Source organism: Centrocercus urophasianus, unplaced genomic scaffold (assembly GCF_019232065.1).
Source record: "Centrocercus urophasianus isolate 14NV4802_14NV808 unplaced genomic scaffold, USGS_Curo_1.0 seq_5, whole genome shotgun sequence".
Lineage (NCBI taxonomy): Eukaryota > Metazoa > Chordata > Aves > Galliformes > Phasianidae > Centrocercus > Centrocercus urophasianus.
Window position 1 is genome coordinate 8,494,918 of NW_024885088.1, and position 21,794 is coordinate 8,516,711.

Genomic DNA, 21,794 nt, shown 5'->3' on the forward strand with positions numbered 1-21,794 from the left:
TTTGCAAGTTAAGACTGTAAATTTATATTTTCTGTGGTCTTAACAGAAATTTTGAATGTTTCCTCTACTGAAGTTATAATTTGCTATCCAAGTATCTACATATCATCATTAGGACTTCAATAATTAACAAGAAATAAACAAATTAAAAAAAAAAAAAAAAAAAAAGAGAAATATCCTTTTCTCTGTTTTAATTCACTAGAGTTTGATATTTTCTGCAAATAACCTCAGTTATTCTCCTCAAACTGGACAAGATTTGTTGTTATGTCCTCACATTTTTTGAAACATTGCCATTACACTGGAATGCAATATGGAGGCCATGTAAACAAAAATGGAAAAGAGAGTGGAAAATAAGAAAACGAGAAAGAAAGAAAATTAAATAAAGAGACTTTCTTTAATATATTGTCTAAAAATGTGCAATATAAAATATATTTTAAATATAGGAACATATGAAGTTGATCTGAAGAACCTTATAAAATGGAGAATTTTATCTGAACTTTAATTTGCAGGAAACCTTAATTGGATTTAAAGGCCTTCTGAAGCTTTTTATTTCCAAAGTAAAGACTTTTTATCCTAATCTCCTGGAGAAGTGCCCGGGTGACTGAAAACAAGAAGCAAAGCGGAGATGAACCTAAGCTAATTTTTATCTGTTTAGGCAAAGACATAATGATGCCCTCCCATGAGGAAAGGTCATGATGCTGCCTGTGTCTCATTTCTCTGTGGTAGCAGTCAGCAAACTAGAAAGTTTTAAGGAAAGCATAACTAAAAGATTTGGTTGGGAAAGATATATGAAGAAAAATTTCTTAGCAGAACATGTATGAAGTAGTGATATGAGATGAAATGAGGAGGAGGGGAAATAAATAGGGATGATTTAAAATGTAGCATTTCATTCCCTCAGGGAATTCTGCAAACTTCACTGCTTATACTGGTTATGAATTAAAAAAAAAACAAACATAATCTTGTTGCAGAAGGAAGAGTTATGAAAAATGTTCATTTTTAAAAGAGTTGTTTTTTTGTTTTGTTTTTAAAATACAAACTTGACATTGTGAAATCATCTTCCAGTGCTTTTGGTGAGTGCTGAGAAGGACAGTTCAGAATTGCCCTTGCTGTGAGCTGGGGTCAGTGCCTGAGCACTTCTGTCCTAGTTAATCACACTAATGTCTCTTCCTGTGCATCAAAAGAAATCTAGCAGAGTTGAAGTCCCAGCATTTACCAGGATTATTAGCATGAGTGTGTGTCTCTTGGCAGATATAGTCTATCGAGAGACCCAAGTGACAGTGGTAATGGAAGTGCAAAGTGCTTAAGCTGTAGCTGTCATTTAGCATCATGGCAATAAAAGTGGTTGCAGAACAATGTCAAAATATACAAGATATAACCAGATGATCTCAGTTGATTCTAAATGACCATGACTCCAAGAAAAACATAGTTTCAGAATTTTTGCTGGGGGGAAAAAAGCTTAATTATTTACATAAAATAAGCAAAAGTATGTTGGTAAACTAAGGCAAAAAAATGAGTGAAAATAACAAGTCATCTCCAAACTGGCTTTCTGAAGTAAATGTAGCTTCAGAAAAGTTATTGTTTCATCTGTGTTATGACATGTTGTAGTATTTGCATTTGATATATAAAAAGCTGAGGAAGCTGTGTGTGTAGATAGAAAAAGAAATGTGCGTTCCATTCAGCCATCAGCTGTCACCCTGCAATTAATACTCCTGTGAAAGGAATATTTATTAATTTGGGGTGGTACTTCGTTGGAATGACATTTTTATAATTTTGATAGAGAAGAGGCCTTCAAAGTAGCTTATATGAATTTCCCTCTTCATTGGCAGTCTCTAAAACACGTGCTCTATGAGTCACAATAACAGAAAACAATTACTCCTGGCTTACTCCTGGTATCGTATTGCAAATATATCAAATTGGCATTTGATTATTATTTTCTTTAGCCTATGGACTAAAATGATTCCTAACATGAGATGTTATGATGGATGCTTAACAATGAACTGCCTGTAGATTAGAATTTGTCCTTCAAAACAGTGGACCAATGTCCAGCCAAGTTTAGAGTACCCCATAGGAAGCATGACCCCTTCCTTGGTCTCTGAGCAACATCATCCTGCTCTGCACCACTGAGTAGCACAAACAGAAGATCCTGAGTAAAGACTTGGCCTTCTGTCTTTTTTGAGGTTGTTCATGCCTTTCTCCCATCTGGGTTTGCACTGTTCTTGGTTTTGTTACTGGGCTGATTGGTTTTGCATTAAGATGGAGAACAGAAAGGAACTGCAGCCTGAAATCTCTTCTGCTTGATATGGAAAGTCTTCATGGATAAGAACATGAAAGCATTGTATTAGGTTATTTCAGTGAAAATGATGATATATTGAGCTCTGGAATAAAGGGGCTCTTTTTCTTAGGCATTAGGAAAAGAGAACTAAATTGTCTTAATAGATTGCGTTCTGTGCATAGCAGTTCTGCTTGTAGACAGAAACTTGAAATATAATATTGTTTTCTGATAAATGACTAATCTTTCCCTTTGTTTGCAAATTAACAAAAAATGTTAAACCTGTCATGCAATGAATAGGCTATACCTTCTAGAAAAGGCTGTCAAATAAAAAATCAGTTATGTTGCCTCATCCTGGCTGTTATGTTGACTTGTCTGTAGCTGTTGCAATTCTCACATTATATGGTATGCTCTGATTGAGTGTGTCCAACGCGTCTTGGAGACATTTCAATTCATAGTAAGTAATGGCTTTTCTGCTTCCTGCAAACGTTATGGCAAATAAGAGGAGAGATTGGCTGGTCTCAGTTCTCTGATATTTCCCCATGTTGCTGGAAAGTTTGGCTGACTTTCCTGACTTGACTAATTACATGTAGATAAGCTTCTCCTGATTATTTTTTTTTTTCCAGGTAAGCCATTTTTCTACATACTTCCTCAGTATGTGATGCCAGACCTTCTATACCTTGATGGACTGAGATGTTCCCTCCTAGTGATCCTCCACTGTTACTTCTGTTTTCATCTCCTCTTCTGAGTCTGTCTCAAAGAAGTGGCAAGTTAAGGTTGATGGTGACTACTAGGGTTTTTGAATTATTCCTTCTTCCTTGGTGGCTGTGGAGGATCTGTTCCTATTATAAGTTTCTCAGTTCAGAAGACAACACTGCAGGTTGGACTGAAGTATAAGAAAGGAGAAAGAAAAGGATGGCTTTGAAAAGGAATTTCAGAGCATTGGCAAAGAAGCCACAGGGAGACGGCTTGAAATTCTTAATTTGAGACTTAATGCAAATACCAGGGAAAGTTGCTTGTTACTGCTAGAACTGCTAAATTCTGAAATGGGGGGTATCTCAATAAAAAAAAAGGTAGATGAAATGGTCCTGCCAAGATGCTGGAGATTCAGTGGAAAGGATTTGGCAGTAATATAGGATAAGCAAATTCTTGCTTTTCCTGCCTTGCTTTTTGCCTCTGCTTCTCCATCCAATTGCTGTCTAACATCACCCTCAGTGGTGTTAGCACAGATCTTTGTCAAGGTGCTTTGTAAACGAGTTCAACTCACAACTTGAGCCACAAGAGTCTGGCCTGAACAAGTTGAAAGGGCAAGTTTTTTTTCTAAAAAATAAATTAGTCCTGAAGCTGTTGCCAAAATCTCTGCATTCAGCTATGGCATGATACCAGGAATTCAAAATGATTAGTGATTATTTTCTCCCGTGAAAAGTAGTGTGTTGGTTGTTTTTGTCTTTGGTTAGAACTGAAAAATGTTGCAATTAGGGTTTATAATGGGCTCAAAATATGCTTCACAGTTAAACTTCATGTCTTGCAAATTTAAAAGAATCGATTTGCTATTAAAAAAAATAATAATTCCTATGGTGTAAAATTGATCTAAGAGGTCAGATATGACCAGAGATCATCTCTGTGCTGTGTAGAGGTTAGTGGCTCTAATACCTTTTGTGGAGCTGTTGACACCTGGGTAACTGTCAAGAGTTTGTCACTCTCTATCCCGCAGCCAGCTGGAGGAGTGGCACTGCAAAAGTGTTTTTATTTGTTTTCTCTTCCAGTTCATCATTTGTCTTTTAGTTCAGTTTTCTCTTACCAGTTTTCATTTTCATAATTTCTGATGATGATCTGTTTGTTCTGTGAAATACTTAATTTCCCTCAGTCCTTGTAAATCCTGGCGTTCTAACATGAATTTGGATCCTGGAGCTTTCTAAACTTCTTAAAAACAAACAAACAAAAACCCACTGAAGAAGGCCTGACTGATTTGTAAAAAGCGGGTCATCCACTCTTTAGAAATGTTTTTTTGTGCTACTTTAGTTTTGAGTACAAAATATTACCAGATTGCATTCAGTCTTTTCAGTCTCTCAACTTATATGTGAAATGCCTTGATGATGGTAGCCTCTTTATCGTATGTTATTAAGAGAAGTTGTTGCAGAAAGTAATTTTTTTCAGCATTTATGTGTTTTGAGCTGAGGACAGAGCCTGCGTGGAACTTAAGTGTGTACTGAAGATCTGGAGCCTAATAGAACTGACTTAAAATACAGGTTTTTTGTGTTTTTCTTGGTACAAATTAATTAACAAAAGTCTGTTGAGCATGTTCTGAATCTCAAAATTAAAGTACGTGAGATAGAGAGATGTAATATAGGATGAGCCTGCTGTGGGTGTTTTAATGCAATGAAACTACAACAAGTACATCACATTTCAGTTTCTGAATTACTAAAGCTTACTTGACATTTATAACCTGCCAGCTTTGTCTCCAAGATCTTATCGCTATATAAAAGTCAAAAAGTGCATAATTTCCTGGAAAATACAGTAAGAAATTCTATAAATAGGAAATGAATCATAATTCATTTTTTTTCTTGAATTGTATGGATAAATCCTTCAATTTAGAATGCTCCTTAGTGGCACACTGTTTCTTTTGAGATATTTGATCAAATGTTAATGCTTCTATAGTCTATTTTACCTTGGAACTATTTTACCTTGGAACATAATTTCTGATCTTTATAAGAGAGGAAAAAGTTCCTCAAACAAAAAGAAATGAAGAAGTCACCAACACTCTGTACTTGTTGTAAGCTTGTGTTGTACTTATGTAAGCTTGAGATCACTTGTTCGCAGTAGCACAGCATCTACTGCAGCATTTTATATTTTCAAAATGCAAGAAATTTGTGAATTCCAGTTATTTTGAGATTTTGCAACTCTGGTATGTTTTCTTACTAGCTTTCTAAAACATGATTAGCTATGTCTATGTTAGGAGAAGAGTGCTGAGGGAAAGCTGCTGCTTTGGGATGGAAGCTCTAAGGCCAAGCACATAGGTAGATGAGGCATTGCAGAAAAAAATCTAGGAGCATGTCTGACTTCATCTGAAATATGGTGCGTGTCTTCGTTCATGTATTCCTGTAGCTCTCTGTACCACACAAAGATTTACTAGTATAATGTTCACTGCTTAGAGTGGTGTAGTCAGGACAGAGGAACGTTAATTAGCTCAGGAGCCTAGAAACCTTGATTGCAAGCACTTTCCTGCTTGAGGGATGAGGACTCTCCTGATGAGCCTGAGACTGGCTCTACTTTTCCACAGGGGTATGAATCTCATGTGCCATGGGAAGTTAACACATAGATGTAGTTTTCCACATGTATTTTTTATCAGATAAATAAGATTCTAACTGTTAGTCATTGAAAAGTTAACAAAACAAAAGAATAAATTTTATTTAGAGCAGGAGGATATGAATTTTGAATGGAGAGCTAAAGGAGCAAAAGGTGTTTTGTGATGCAGGAAAGTACATGCACTAAGTCAAACCTGGTACTGATTGCAACAGGTTTCTTCAAGTGTTTTTAAAATAAGCTTAAAATGTTCTTGAACATTTAGAAGATCTGGAACCATATTATCCTTGAATTAATTATTTTCCATTCCTTTCTTGCATTTCACAGAATCAGAGGAGTTGAAAGAGACCTCTGTAGATCAGCTTGTCCAACCTCCTGCTGAGGCAGATTCCCTAGAGTGCCTTGCACAGTTTCTGAAAGTGTCCAGGCGGATTTTGAATTCTTCCAGAGAAGACTCCACAACCTCTCTGGGCAGCTTGTTCCAGTGTTCTGTCACCCTCAAAGTAAATATTTTTTTCTCTCATGTTCAGATGAAACTTCTTGTGATACAGTTTGTGCCTATTGTCTCTTGTCCTGTCACTGGGCACTACCGAAAAGAGCCTGGCCCTATCCAGTTGACATCCACCATGTAGGTATTCAAAGCACAGAGGAAGTCTAAGATGACTAAGTGCAGCCTGACCATTGTCCTTATGTCCTTATGTTTTATTCAGTACTGAATTTCTTGAACTTTTCTAAATGTGCCTTGTCATCTCTCATCAGCTTCTCATCTAAATGTTGGAGAACAGGAGCGTAGAAGTCAGTCCCTGTATATGGAAAAGAAGAAAAAATTTTCTCCGTGACAGTATATGCCAACCAAGAAACATCATCTCATTGCATTTTCCTGTCTTCATTTTGAAGAAATGTATTTGAAAGCCTCGTGGCACTCTAGAGCTCTCTGCTGCCTCATTATTCAGTTTCTGATGTTCTGAGCAGAGCTCCTTAATGCAGCTTTCAGTAACTCCAAGGGATTCTCTTTAGTTTTCACTTCCTGCACTTTCTCCTTTATCTGAAGAGTAAATGTTTGTGATTCTTCAAGAACTGTGGGGAGAGAAATCTACAGAACGCACTGCCGATCTTTTACAGAAACCAAGTCATTAAATTTAAGGAGTGCATTTGCCTTACAGTCTGTGAGAAAATCTGGTTTGCAAAATATTTTGATCTTTTAGTTTGATTTCTTCAGTGTGTCATTATCAGCGCCTTCCTGGAATCCATATTTTGAACAGTATATGAAATGAACAACTGTATGGTAAAAAAAGTAAAATAACTGTAGATAAGTGCAAAAAAACTTCAGATGGAAACAGATCGCTTTTTCTTTATTTCTTTTCCTTTTTTAAAAAATTCTTGTTTACATATGCATATGATACTAATGAAATTATAGTATCACAGCAATTATTTTGATGAAAGCTGTGTTACATACACTGTTCTGAAGGTAACGTCTCCTGTTTATTTCCATGGAAATGACAACAGCTGCAAAGAGCACAATAACACTGTTTGATAGAGCATATTCTCAGCTACAAAACACTATTTTTCAACATAGTCACCACCAGTGACTATGCATTTTTGCTGACAGTGAACAAAAGCCTGCTTGCTGCTTTCATAAAAATCTGCACCAGTCAAAGTGACTCATTTTTGTTGTTATCATTGCAGAAATTCACCTCCCACCACCTAATTGTGCTCACATCAACTGCTTGGTCCCTGTAAACATTCAGCAAGCATCACTGAATGTCTGTGGATGCAATTTTTTCTCCATGGAAGAACTCAGTTCCACACCTTTTTTTCATATGCACTTCCATGTCAGATGCGATTTTGTCAGACAGCCCCCCTGCTGCCATCTGTTGCACAGCAACAACGTGTAACAGAATATTGGTGTGTTTTACATTCTACATTATCTTTCTGTTGCCTTTCCTCACTCTCTCTCCAGAAGCAGGCAAGCTCCATTCTGGTGTCTCCTCTGCCCTCCTCACACTGCACACGAGTGAAAGGCTGGCTAGTTTGTCCTTGCTTTGGGTTCTGTGTGTTTCTATAGGGAAAATAAGATACTTGTCATCTAGTGGCATTTGTTCCATGAAAATAACAGCAGCATCCTGCCTTGCCTGGAAACAGTTGCAGCTCTGCTGAAGTAGCTGCCTCAGTATGGGCATGTATGCTGTCTGTCTGAGGTTGTTTTAGTGCCCAGGACTGTGGCAGCAAAGGTGTCTTGCACTGTAGCTGAGATTCAGACAGTTCCACAATTGCTCCTCCCGTGCTGAGGCAGGACCTGCTGCAAAGCTTGTCACTGAACACCAGTTTTCTGGCTTGCCAGCTTAATGCTGTGCATTGAGGGGTGTAAACTTCTTTATGGACTCCTTTGGTTGTGTTTTTTTCCTGTTCTCAAAGGTCCTGATCCTGCCTTGCTGCCTGAGAACCTTCACTTGACAGGAGAGTTTTGTATATAAGAGGAACAGATGCTTTCTGTCTGATTTCAGTAGCTGGACGGAATAAACAGGACCAGTTCTCTTGTCTGGTGGATTGCAAGGTGCCATCAAATGCTCTAAGCATGGGCAATAGGGAGGAGTGAGAGAAGCAAGAAATTAAAAAAAAAAAATTTTTTTATCCTAATGAGTTTCGGTGCACCAGTGAGGTTAAATATGTGCAAATGAAACTCTGGTACTTGTCTTTCATGTTTCATTATGGAAAGATCATTTGATTATGCTATCTTTAGTTTTGAAAACAGATAGATATATACTGTAGTATGAAATCATTAGTATAGGCTCTCATGTTTATCTAGTTATGCTTTTATGAAGACTGTTACTGGATGAATCAATAGGTTGGAATGATGCCTTGTTTCAGATAGGACTTTGCTCTATAGGACTTGGTGTGCAGATGTTCAACTCATTATTATTTCTGTTGCTTCTGTGCACACACACTCCTTGAACTGTATTGGTTTGCTTCATGCAATTTTTGTGTATGCATTAATGTTGGAAAAAAACTGTTGTCCAAATATCTACCTCCACTGACCACCAAAGTTAAAAGGTCAGGTTGTAACCACTACACTTAGGATGATTTATTTGTTGATGATTTGCTAACAAGAAGCTATAGATAGATGTTTTCAGGCAAAGCACCCGCATTAGAAAGAATTAGTTTTATTGTGATGATGCGCTTAGTTTGTGGAATCTCTGTTGCACTTCCTGACAGAGAAAAAAAGCAGTTACATGAAGATACGGTGTTCAGACATCGCTAGTATTGAGTCCATTTTAAGCTCATAAAGCAGTAGTAGGTTGAGGAAGCAAGCTTATGAGATTGAAATATTCTGTAACCACTTTATACTGATGCTTCTGACCTCAGCTGTATAAGTTTGCTGAAATAACAGAAGAATCTTCATTTCTCTGCATGCTTCAGAATAGAAATCAGAAATCCACTAGAATCCTAATTAAAGAAAACTATCGTATATGTGATTGGACATTTGCATCCAAGATTATCAATTTATATTTAGAAATGGCTAAATATTTCTTTTGTCTTAAGGAAATCTTGCTGTCTACATTTTTATTTAAAGCTGGTTCATTATATCTTATATCATGTTTTAAAAAAAAATCATATGGATATTCTGACCCTCTTGTTTACAGAAATTACATCCCTAGGCAAAGTTGTGAAAGTGCATCAGGTATAAGAAAACTCATCTAGACTAGACTAAGTAGAAGGAGATGCCAGAGAGAACATTTGTGGATCTAGACGTGTTAATACACCTTCAGTCCTTTACGCTTGCACTGAACTAGATCTCTCTCCTTTTTTTTCTTTCCTTTTTGTTTTGTGCTCTTAAATTGAAATGGCAAATATCTCAGTAGATCAGCTTTTGAAATCACCACTGTCCCAGCTGAGTAGGGTATAGAAATCTTAGCAACTGTGCAAACTGCAGTGAGACATTAACTTGCCCTGATGTACTCATCCCTCACTGCTTGTGCTTCATTTTACCATCTCTTGTTGACATCCTGCAGTCACGGACCTGCTTTGGGCAGTAGTAGTAACAGCAGCGAGGGAGGTTCAGATATGCATTCATCTTCCCTTTGCTGTGGCTTTGGTAACAGTCTAACTTCTGGCATTACACCACTGTAAGATGAATGCAGATTTGGCATCAAAGTATGTGGAACGAGGGGACAGTGTATTAGTTTTCTTAAATATCAGCTCTGTTTCATCTGCTTGGGGGAAAAAAAATTTTGCTTTATGCTTCTGATGAGGATGTGTGGGTTTTCTTTTGCAGGGCCAAAGTATTGGGTTGGTAGGACGCCCACTTTTTGTATTGCTCGCTTGTGCTTTGGCATATGCCCCTGGCACAAGACCATGGCTTTGTTTGTAATGCAGTGCTGTAGATTATCCTTTATGTCTGGTCTGGAGAGAACAGTCACGGGCATCTGTATCAGAGCTTTACTCTTAAAGCAGCTTTTGTACTTGTGTCAGTAGAGGTGCTCGGCATGATTCCTGACTGAATGTCCAAAAGGTGGCTTTTTTTCAGAATACAACTGGAGATGAGTCAGCAGCAGTGAAATGTGGACTGCTTTAAAGATGTTGTGTTCGGTAATTCACATGACACACCAGTGATTATTTTCCTGCTCAGATTAGCACCTGAACTGTTAAAAGTTGTCAGTAATTGAACATTAGAATTGGACTTCAGGAAGTCTGTGTGTGGGCTTTTCTTTTTTTCGGTGGCTTTGTCATCTCCATCCAGTTTATGAAAAAACAGGAATTCCAGGCTCTGAAATAGTCTTTCTCTTCCTTCAGCTCCATAGGGCTCAGCCCGCTGGAACTCCTGATCGTTGTTCAGTCTTACTACAGTTTTCTCTTAGCAGATGCTTAATTCCTATTTGCTTAAGTGGTTGGGGCATTGATAATACTTGGTTTTGAATTATTATTTTTTTTTCCCCAGTAATGAAGTTTGAGCTTCTACAGAAAACATAGGTTTTCTTTATTTGATTAATTAAAAAAAAAATAAAAAAAATCAAAAAGGAATGTATACGGTTCTTTGTACTTCAAAATAGATATCTAAATGTTCAGCAGGCATTACTTGAATCACGTCTTTTAACGTGAAAATCCTCAAATTTCTGAAGATTTTTGTTACTTCTGCATTTTCTTCATAAAGACCAGACAATATCCATTAAATTAGAAAAGAACAAATTCCGTTATGAAATCACTTTTTTAAAATACATTTTTAAAAATCTGAAAAAATAAAATTAAACAATATTCCCGTAGTTGAAAGGAAAACATTGTAGCAGTTTCTGTAATGGAATATCCTGAATATAACCTGGAATCTGCTCTTGAATTTGGGAACTATTAATAACCTTTTAAAATTTGTTAGGAATGTGGAAATTCAGGGATCTGTCTGAACACAGTGGTTTTGCAGCATTTTTCCTTTTATTTGTCATGATCACAAAACATCAATTTGATTCAAGCAGATAAGCATATGTACAATTCTCTTTGAAGATCATTAGCATGGAGTCAACTGGGTGCAAGATTATTGTATTTTTTCTAAATTTAGCTGAAGAAAGAGAAAAAGAAGTGGAGGATACATAAATCTGATCCCATGATAAGCAAATACCATGACATTTCTCATGTCTTTTTGCTGTGGATGAAGCCCAGAGCAATCTAATCCCACACTGAAACTGGCTCTGCTAAATATATGCTGCTTGACTTCAACTGTTTTATTATTATAGAGAATAGAAAGTGTATGATTTCTTACTTTTTCTTCTAACCCTGGAGGATTAGGCAATAATGAAGAGAAAGAGCAGATTGCTTTAGGAATGCATTTTGATGATGTTTGGTACTTCCATTCCCACCGCATCAAAATTATTTTGAAGATTTTTTTCCGGCATTTTTGAAGAGAAACATTTGAGGTGGTCTTAAATTACAAGAGGATTGCAAGAAATACTTAAGGAAATCTGGCTGCAGATGTGATTTTAGGGACATTTTAAAGTAGTGTTATTTTTTTTTCTTCTATTATTCTTCTAGAAAGCACCTAGTGTCTTGCCAATACAAATAGAACCCTACTTGGATAACTCAGAGAACACAAATGAAACAACAAAATAAGTTTATTTTCATATTCAGAACTCTAAACAACTATTTCAGCAGGAGCCTGCAATCATAATGCATAGCAGTGACATATTGTAATAGAATTTGCAAATGTTCTAAACTGCTGAAGATTGGAAAAAAGTAACTACTGCTAAATATAGTGTTAATCCTCAAGTCTGCCATGCAGAGTACTTCATAAATGTACTATTTTTGTCTAGCAGAATATTAGGTGAAGCTAAGTAGGATGTGATCTTCTGAAAGTCAGATCAAAGCAAGAATCCGCTAACTGGGGATGGTCTAAATGCTTCTAAATGTTTCCTTATATTCAGAAGATTTCTTATGGCTTCTAGTGACTGAGGACTTCTGCCATTAATATATCTGCTTTGCCAGGCACCTATCGTACTCTTAAGCATTTTCTCATCTTCATCTTCATCCAGCTGAACTAACACATAGTCTTTCACACACTTCTAGGTTCTGCAAATTTGTCTTACAGCATTACTCAGTTTTCCCCAGTCAGAATAAGATGTGACATTTTATTATAAATTAATTATCTAATAGTTTAACCTGTTTGTCCAAATTCCCAAGTGACCAGGTCTTAGATAAGAGCAGGTTTATAATAGGCCTGGACAAGCCTCCTAGATTCATTTAAGCTGTGATGTAGGTCATATCTGAAAGTAGGCTAATACCTGAATTCACAGAGCCAGAATACTCACAGATATTAATTTTGTAAAATAGTGTCCTTCAGATGTTTTTCTGCTTGACCTACTTTCTCAAATTATATGATACACTTGATGATTTGTTACAGATTTCTTTCAAAATAAATTTGGGTGTTTCGTTTGATGATAAGTACTGCAGTTCATGATAGCACTGAGATCTTTCTCACATGTATCTTGCGGTTTGTATCCCTCGTTGATGTGCCTGGACTGTAGTCCATTGGAAATACGCACTTAGTGTTTCCATGTAGCAGTACAGTTACTGTGAATACTGGCAGGGTGGTCAGATCTGGGTAGGTGCATCAGATAATGGATGATGATAATAGTAGATAAAGACTGTAAGTACCAAAGCCTCTGATTCATTTTTCACTGTCAGGAGTGATAATGCCTTTGAGATCACAGTCCATTTAAGCATCTCCCTGAGCTGTTGCACTGAACAATGTACACCTTGCAGGGGTTCTTCTACGGACAGTTCTGTTCAAGTCCAGGTTGGAAGGGGCTTTCAACAACCTGGTCTGGTGGGAGCTACCCTTGCCTATAGCAGGGGGGTTGAAACTAGATTGTCTTGAAGGTCTCCACCAACCCAAACAATTCTATGACTTAATGATTCTGTTTTATAAGTTAGTCTGTTTTTACTGTCTTTACGTGGTTTCCTTTCTCTCAGAAAGGCAGAAGAGGTGATGATAACAAGGAATCTTAGCAGAAAGCAAAAATGCAACAAATGATAAATTTCTGTTTCTGCGTATTTGAAAGGATTTGAGGGGGAGCTGGATATTTTCATGGCTTTTGAGCACTTGAGCTCTTTTTGCTTCTGTTTCAAAATTTGTAGGTTTAGTAGGTTTGTTTCAAAGGAATTTTTTAAATATTTTTTCAATTTATTTGTATTTTATGTGAACGTTTCCCTTGTAATTGAAGCATCTTGAGCATGCTGTCAATTCTGCAGCACTTCAAAGGTGTTTGGGGGGTTCCACCTGTTAGCCCGACAGAGAGAGGGTTCCGCTAGCAAGTCTAATTTCAGCCTCATTCGTCATTTTATAGCTTTCAGAATGGCTGGGGACATGCTGGCCTGAAAATATTGTATCTAAATAAAATATTTAACTGGGACACTTCGTGTGGGAGTCTAGTCATGCCAGCTCCCTTGTGGAAAGGGCGAAGGATCTCCAGAGGTAATTTCAAGCAACCTAAACTCTTTGTGGATTATCAAGAAACATGACATCTGTGCTCCTTAGAGTTACATGGGATTAATTTTGGCCTTAACATCCAACAAAAGAAGTGGTGACCTACACATAGCTCTGCAGTCTTGCAGGGCAAGTAATTGTGCTGTATATTCCAAGAAAAAGAGTTTTTGCCATGGATATATTCCAAGCCAAGACCACTGAAAAAAACTGAGGATGTTGGAAAGTGATGGCTGGCAAAAAATTGGCTCAGTGGAGTAGCACTGGAAGAACAGCATTAGAGCTCACATTAGTTGAAAGGAGATCTGTTTCTGTTTTGTCCTGTAAGGATAGTGCATATATTTGGCTTCCATTTCATAATGTATAAGTGCTCTTCAACATTGTAGTTAAGCATCTCCTGCTAGAAGTCTTCACCACAAGAAGCCATGTTTGAACTTGTGAACTCTGAGTGCAACTGCAGTGTAATATAAAGGCTGAACTTAAGATCTGTAAATTTCCCAGATTAATCTTTTGTGTGTGTGTATTCTGTTCATGACAACATCTTGAAAAAGAAAACTGATTTTAAAATTACCTTTGACTGATCTAAGATGAGTTGCTATAGCTGACAAACTGGAACAAGTTCTTGCACTGTAGTTCCTTAATGACTTAGCGGTTTAATCTGGAAAGCCTTAAAACCTTATTTCTGTATCTTCTCAGGTACCTCCTGCAGGAAGCTAAAGGAAGAACAGAAGTAGGAAGCACCATGTCTTCAGTCTCAGCTTATTACAATGGAAAGACTGTACTTATCACAGGAGCTACAGGTTTCATGGGCAAAGTGCTGGTGGAAAAGCTTCTGCGCTCCAGCCCTGAAGTAAAAGCAGTTTATATACTTGTAAGACCAAAAGCTGGACAGTCAATGCAAGAGAGAGTGGCCAACATGTTGAAATGCAAGGTAATCTTCTATATTTTATTCAATAACTTAGTCTGAAATTAATTTAAGCTGAGTAAAGCAGGTGTGCATTCTACTGAAGAACAAATACCATCTTCTGCTGTAACCTGTGTATATTTTTGTTGTGTCTGAAAAAAACATGAACATTGTGCACAAACGAACCTGCATCTGTCTCAGTCTGATAGTTGATGCAGGATTTTACACTGTAGTGATGTAATTCTTTTTCTTCCTTTTTCTGCATTGCTGTCTGTTGAGAATGATGTTTTTCAAAAACATGCTACATTAGCAAATGTCTCTGTAAGAAAAGTGGCATTTTGTTTTCATGAATTCTTAGTTCCCCACTTTCAAAGCTTAACATTCAAAATCTAGAATTCAAACGTAAAACTAAGTGTGAATACATCAAACCCTATTCCTTGTACTTATTAGTTAAACTTATTTCATAAGACAAGGCCTAAGGACAACATGTAGTGTGCTGTGCTTTGTTGCAGTTCTGTAGGACATCTGTCATCTTCATCTTCAACTGCCAGCTAGTTTCATCTCACTTAGAAAATGGTAAAATACTGTCACATTTGAAAAAAATGTTTTCCAAATTCGCATGCAGTAGAATGCATGGGCTAAGTCAGTGCTGTGAGATGAAGAATAGACATATATGACTTCGACCTATGCATCATGTTTCAATAATCTTTTAGCTTGCCACCCCAATAAGAAGAGCCACATCTCTCCTGTTAAAAGAACACTAAAGCCTTTTGTTGCATCAAATGTAAAGATCTGTTAAGGAGACAGACACTGGTAGACCTAGTATCTTGGTAGACTCTTGCTCTTCTACAGCTTATGCCAATGGGAAGGTCTTGAACTTGTTCAGACTCGTCCAGCTGTGACAAATGCCAGAATTCAAGCTAATGCTTCCTGCTGGTGAGAATTTGTACACAGACCACATGAAATGAGACAATGGAACAGACCTAGCTTTAGTAGGCAAGAAATCATTGGAGTTAATCCAAGACAGGCCAACATATCTTTAGAGCATTGGTCAAAAACACTCAGCAGGACTTTACTGGAAAAGTATTCCTACTTCTAGTGGAGCTGAAGATAAATCAGGTTTATCAATACTAAGAGACAAGTAAAGCTGAGAGAAGACTTTTTTTTTTTTTTTTTTTCCCCATTGTTTTGAGGCATCCAAAGAGTCAGCTAGAAAAACCTTAAATATGCTCAACAACAGAGTTTAATTTTTGTGTGTGTTTTTTCAGCAGACCTTAGCATTCATAAGTGCTCTTAATGGAAACCATCATACTGGTTGCTTTTTGCAAGTCTGTCAGACACACAGTTTCTCATTACTTATCCTTTCAATGAATATTTTTCAGCTGCTTATACAACTTCTGTCACCAGCAATGGGGATAATGCGAGTTCTCATCCTTAAAGAGCAAAATCCCAAATTCGACATGCTTGTTTATTTTTTTTTTCATTTTGATGGTTTGTTTTCTTTTGTTTGTTTTTAACCAGTAAAAAAATGAGGAACCAAGCTATTTTTCAGGATTTCTAGAAGCCGAGTTTGCATATTCTTTATAAATACAGTCTTATTTTTTCAGTTTGTCAGCACATCTTTGTGTTGGTAGCTCTAGGTGAAGTTCTTGAGTAGCTCTTTTATTGTTGCAGCTGTAAGAGACATACCCTTTTTTTCCTAGTGCATAGCAGTATTTTTAGTCATATCAATGAAAACAGTACTTGGCGCATCTTCTTGAACCTTTGCCAGATTGTTTCATTGATTTTCAAATGAGTAGAAGGAGGAGGCAAGTGCCTAAGCTGGGTTTCCACAGATTTTAAAGAAAAAACTGTAGGGGTATGAGCACAATTCATCCAGGTCGTCTAAGGAAGAGGACGTATTTTGATGCTGTTCTTTTAAAAATTAAACAATAAGATAACAACTGGGATTTGTGAGAAAGCATCTATCTCCTATTGAAGAAAGACCAAGAGGACCAAAGCATTGAGGTTTTATTTTTCCTCTGCATACCTAGTTATGTCTTCTGCAGATAAATCTTACTACACAATGCCTTGGACCAAAATTGTACAATTCTTCAAGGGTTTAAGCCCTGAATAGTTTCTCAAAGAGTACCTTTTTACTTTTATTACTATAACTGTATTGTCTGTTATTGATATAAAGGCACATTGCATGGTAGTAAGACTGTTATGCATAATTAATGCATGAACAGACCACAGCTAAGCAGAATGGTATGTGAATGTTGTACTGTAAGCTCAAGGAACAGCAGCTTCTTTTACCAGACTTTGGTTCATTTTATGGGGTACTTACTTCCATCAGGGTGTTTGACACAGTATCCGGCAACATCCTTGTAATGAATATTACTTTATATTTATATACAGATTGAAAACTGGCTGACTGATAGAGCTCAGAGGTTTGTGATCAACACTGCAGAGTTTAGTTGGAGGCCTGCAACTAGCAGTGTTTCCTAAGGGTGAATACTGGGCCCAGACTTGTTCGATATCTTCATCAACAAGCTGAAGGAAGAGTCAGAATTCACCTTTTGCAAGTTAACTGACAATACAAAGCTGAGATGAGTGGCTGACATACCAGAAGGCTGTGCTGCCATTCAGCAAGACCTAAACAGAGACAGGCAGAGAGGAACCTGCACCTGGGGCGGAGTAACCACATGCACCAGTACAGGTCATGGGCTGACATGCTGGAAAAGAACTCAATAGAGAAAGATTGAGGTATACTCATAGACAGCAGATTGGTGATGTGCCCTTGTGAACAAGAAAGCTAATTGCATCCAGGGGTGCATTAAAAGGAGTGCAGCCAGCAGATTGAGGCAGGTGATCCCTCTCCTCTATCTGTCCAGGTGAGGCCACATGTAAAATATGTCCAGCGCTGGGCTCCTCAGTCAAAAAAGACAAAGATCTTCTAGAAAGAGTTCAGCAAAAGGCCACAAAAATTATTAGGGGCCTTTTCTCCCGTATGAGAAAAGTCTGAGAGACCTGAGATGGTTCAGCCTGGATAAGAGAAGAATGAGAGGAGATCTGTTTATAAGTATATAAAGTGTGGCAATCAAGTAGAATAGGCTAGACTCTTTTCAGTGGTGTGCAGCAGTAGAACAAGGGGTAATGGGAGAACCAACAGAAACACAGGGAGTTCTCTACAAACACAAGGGACATCTTTAATTTGAGTGTGTAAGGCACTGGAACAGGCAGCCCAGAGAATCTCTTTCTCTGGAGTTATCCAAGACCCATCTGGTCACTTTCCTGTGCTACCTACTATAGGGAACTCGGAGGTTGATGAGTCTGGAGGTGATCTCCAGAGGTCCCTTCTAGCACCTATATTTCTGTAATTGTGCAATACTGTGATTCTGTGTTGAGTGTATAATCAATGAATACTAAGATGCTATAATTACAAAATAAACAAGAGAGTTTGGCAAAGCAGATTAAAATAACAAAAAGAGAATAGACAGAAAGCTTACCCATATCCTGGGCTCACTTAAAAAACTCCAACACAGTAGATCTCCAGAAGAGATCCTTCTTCACTGGTAGCCAGCTCTTAAATGGGTCTAGGGGAGGTGGAGCCAGGCTCCAGCCCTTCCGGCAGCACAAGTGAATTGCCTTCACCTGTGCTCCCATGGCTGACTCATTGCTCACCTCAGGTGATCAATCAGAGGTTCAGGCCGTGATTCAGCAGTTCCCATACACGTGTGTATGTGTAATTTCTAATCCCTACTGCATAATTATTCTTTTTCCCCACAAATTGTGTTGGAGTTAATGCAATACAGTGCTTGTTTGTGTTTTTAGGAGAAAATATTTAATTCTGTTTTTGTATATAATCTTCCCTACCGACTAATCACGCGTTCAGTTTGAAAATAACTATTCTTTTACATTATGGCTCAACTCTCTGGAATTACTGATTTTCATATCCAGAAAGGAAATTTCCCATGAAATGGCTAGAGAAAAATGGGCTTCTCATTTCAAAATATTCTAGACAAGCAGATAAAAATAGAAATTAGTATGAAGCAAGCTGAAAGTAGAAAAACAGATTGACAGGAAATAGTTGTACTGCATAATGCTAAGGTTTTTCAGGTAAGGCCTTCTGGGGACTCTATTTGTAGTAGTGTATAACAGTATTTTGAAAGAAATTGCCTATCATTTTTAATCTCCACATATTTATTAGTATAAGCTCTGAATTTTTTGTGGTTTCCATCATTATATCTTTAAGGGTTTAAACTTTGAGGCATCACGTTTGAGAACTGTCTTGTTTGTATTGTATACATTTGAATATGCTGGAAGATAACTCCTGTCAAATTAAAAAAATAAGTAACGAAAGGGTGATGCAGTATGAAGGGAGAAAATACCTTTGTGTGTTCTTTTAAAATGTTTACTGTATGGAATTTTTAAAATTCTAAACCCAATGTGAGCAGTAAAATTATGGAAGTATAATTTAGTTAAAAATTAGAATTCTTTCATAGTATTTGCTGGAAAATATTGTACTGAAATGCAGTATAATACTAGTTTTCTTCAGATCTTTTAATCTTAGTTTTAAATGAAGTTGTGTTATTGCATTAATATGAAATGTGTAATGAACAGATCATTAACTATCTTGGCATCAATTCCAAAATGAATGCATGCACTGAGGAGCGCATGAGAAATGGAGGCCTTATCAATTTACGGACAGCAGCAGGTCCCTAAGGGAATCAAATACTCTGTGCTTCAAGAAATACCATGTCTGTATGACGCAGAGCACAGCTTGTACACACACACACAAAACAACATTTTGTTATCGGCCTCACCCTGGATGTGTCCACAGATGAGGATCACAAGGCAAAGCTTGACAACTGTTATATTCATTAATTGATGGGAGGTGTATATTTATCAGAGGTGGAGCAATGTTCTGGTGTTCTTTGTTGTTCCTGATCCCTCTTCATGTTCAAATAAGCAGGGGTGCTTGGAGGTGATGTCTGACATTCCATGGAAGCAATAACTGGATTAAGCTGACTTGCTTGTAGCTTTCATAGTGTCCCAGGGAGAGCTGAACTTGTTCCATGCTGTGGATTCAGTGAACCGATGCTGTTTGCTGCTGCCAGTCTGTCTTTCAGGTCTACTTATCCAGTACTGCTAATTGACCAGTCAAAGTAGAAAAGTCTTGTAGTTCAAAGAGAAGATGGGGATGTTGTGAGGCTATTGAAAAGGGTGAGCAGGATGTGTCCAGAAATACTGTGAAATACTGCTGCTTTTTAATACTGTCTAACTACATTTTATTAAATTCATGCCAGATTTTTCTTCCCTCAACTCCCTCAAGTATCCCTTTCTCCAATCCCTGGCTCATCATAGAATCATCATAGAATCACCTGGGTTGAGAAGGACCACAAAGATCATCTAGTTTCAGCCCCACTGCTGTGTGCAGGGTCACCAACCAAACCAGGCTGCCCAGAGCCACATCTAGTCTGGCTTTGAACACTTCTAGGAATGGGGCATCCTCAGCCTGCTTGGGCAACCTGTTCATGTGTTACCACCCTCTGAATGAAAAAACTTCCACCTAATATCTAACCTAAACTTCCCCTATCTCGGTTTAAAACAATTCCCTCTTGTCCTATCACTATCCACCCTTGTAAACAGCTGTTTCCCGGGGCGCCCCCCCCGCGGTTATATGCTCCCTTCAAGTACTGGATGGCCACAGTGAGGTCTCCCTGGAGCCTTCTCTTCTACAAGCTAAACAAGCCCAGTTCCCTCAAACTTCCCTCATAGGAGAGGTGCTCCAGACTTTGATCATCTTAGTGGCCCTCCTCTGGTCCTGCTCCAAGAGCTCTGTGTCCTTCCTGTACTGGGGGCCCCAGGCCTGGACGCAGTACTCCAGATGGTGCCTCACAAGAGCTGAGTAGAGGAGGACAATCACCTCCCTCTCCCTGCTGGCCACCCCTTTTTTAATGCAGCCTTGAACACAATTGGCCTTCTGGGCTGCAAGCACACACTGCTGGCTCGTGCCCAGCTTCTCGTCCACTCATGCATCTTGATCAATCACTATAAGCGTTTGAGGTTCTCCACCTCACACCAGTGCAGTAATACTCCTCTAGAGGGAGCAGCTAAATCTGCTATGGCCACTGTAATGGTGCATGCACCAGTACCTGGAAGAGAATAATAAGGTTTTTTTGTTGATGGAACAGGATCCTACTCACCCAGCAAGAGGTGTGGAAACGTGCAACAGAGATGAAGATGCTTTCTTTTCTATTACTTAATTCTGTCAGTGGAGTAGCAGGCATAGTTCTGGTATTTGTGTACCAGAGGGGAATAAATCTGTCACTTTGACAGAAATTTCTTACTTATCTCAAGGGTAGTGGTAGAGAAGAGTTAAACGTAGTAGAGAGGAGCTAAATCTTAAGGATGCTAACATAACTGACATAAATACAGGCAAGGGTCTTGAACCATTCTATGCCTCTTTATTAAGATAAAGCCATCTGCTGCCTTGTTCCATTTCACTTATGTTGTGAGTTAGCAACATGACACAGGATTCTCGTGCAAGGAAGACTTCTTTATTGCTGTGTTTGCATCTTTCCTTATTCTTCTAAGCTTTTATATTCTAACACACGTATTCAGTACATTTCCACTAGCAATCCATTGACTAGAAAGCAAGCAAGTTCCATAACAAGTCTTCATAAACAGCAGAGGGCTTATCTTACGCCTAGCTACAAAACATCCCTGTTTATTCTATCCGTTTCTCTTTCCCAATGCCATATTATCAGCAAGTCGGCCTCTCCATCTCCCACACATTTATTCATCTTTTACATATTGTTTTTGTGATTGATGATGGATGGTAAGGTTCTTCTTTGTATTTAATCTGCTAATAGCCTGCTTTGTGCAGCACAAGAAAAGGCCAAGACATCTGGTGCTGACAGCAAGATACCCTTCTACACTGAACAAAAAACCAACACTACAGCAGCTCACAAATTAGTCTCCCTGTTATGACTTCAGTGCCACTTCCTGCTGTTGGATCTTTGCGGCCTTGTGTTGCTGCTCCTTGGTTCCAGTCTCTTTGTGAACATAGGCATCTGGAACAAGCCAGGTGTAATAACATCGCATTTTTTGGGAGCTAAACTGCAGTCTTGTGCCTTACCTGATGCATATGCAACACATACTATGACTCAGGGTGTGGAATCTCACTCTGTAGCTTTCAGCTAAGCTGAAAGCCTATCTGCCTGCTGTTTGATCTGGTCTGTGTTGCAAAGTCATGCCTAACAGTAGGGTAACTGAGAAGCTGCAAAGCAAAAAGACTCATCTTATTGTCACTTAACATCTATAGAATGTGGCTTCCTGCAGCTTCTCTCTCTCGCACTTGTCTAGCTGTCAGC

The 21,794-nt window shown here is 38.2% G+C and overlaps 1 protein-coding gene across 4 annotated transcripts in view; it reads left to right on the forward strand.

Annotated features, from left to right (window-relative positions):
• The window catches only part of FAR2 (fatty acyl-CoA reductase 2), a 135,469-nt gene that overhangs the window by 36,325 nt on the left and 77,350 nt on the right, over positions 1 to 21,794 (forward strand). For 2 of the 4 annotated variants that reach the window (XM_042835031.1, XM_042835030.1), the window contains exons 2-3: positions 5,897 to 6,072; positions 14,229 to 14,463. In XM_042835031.1, the coding sequence (XP_042690965.1) occupies positions 14,275 to 14,463 (189 nt within the window). In that variant the 5' untranslated portion in view covers positions 5,897 to 6,072; positions 14,229 to 14,274. The remainder of the gene's footprint in view (positions 1 to 5,896; positions 6,073 to 14,228; positions 14,464 to 21,794) is intronic. The other 2 variants (XM_042835033.1, XM_042835032.1) reach the window with 1 other exon arrangement.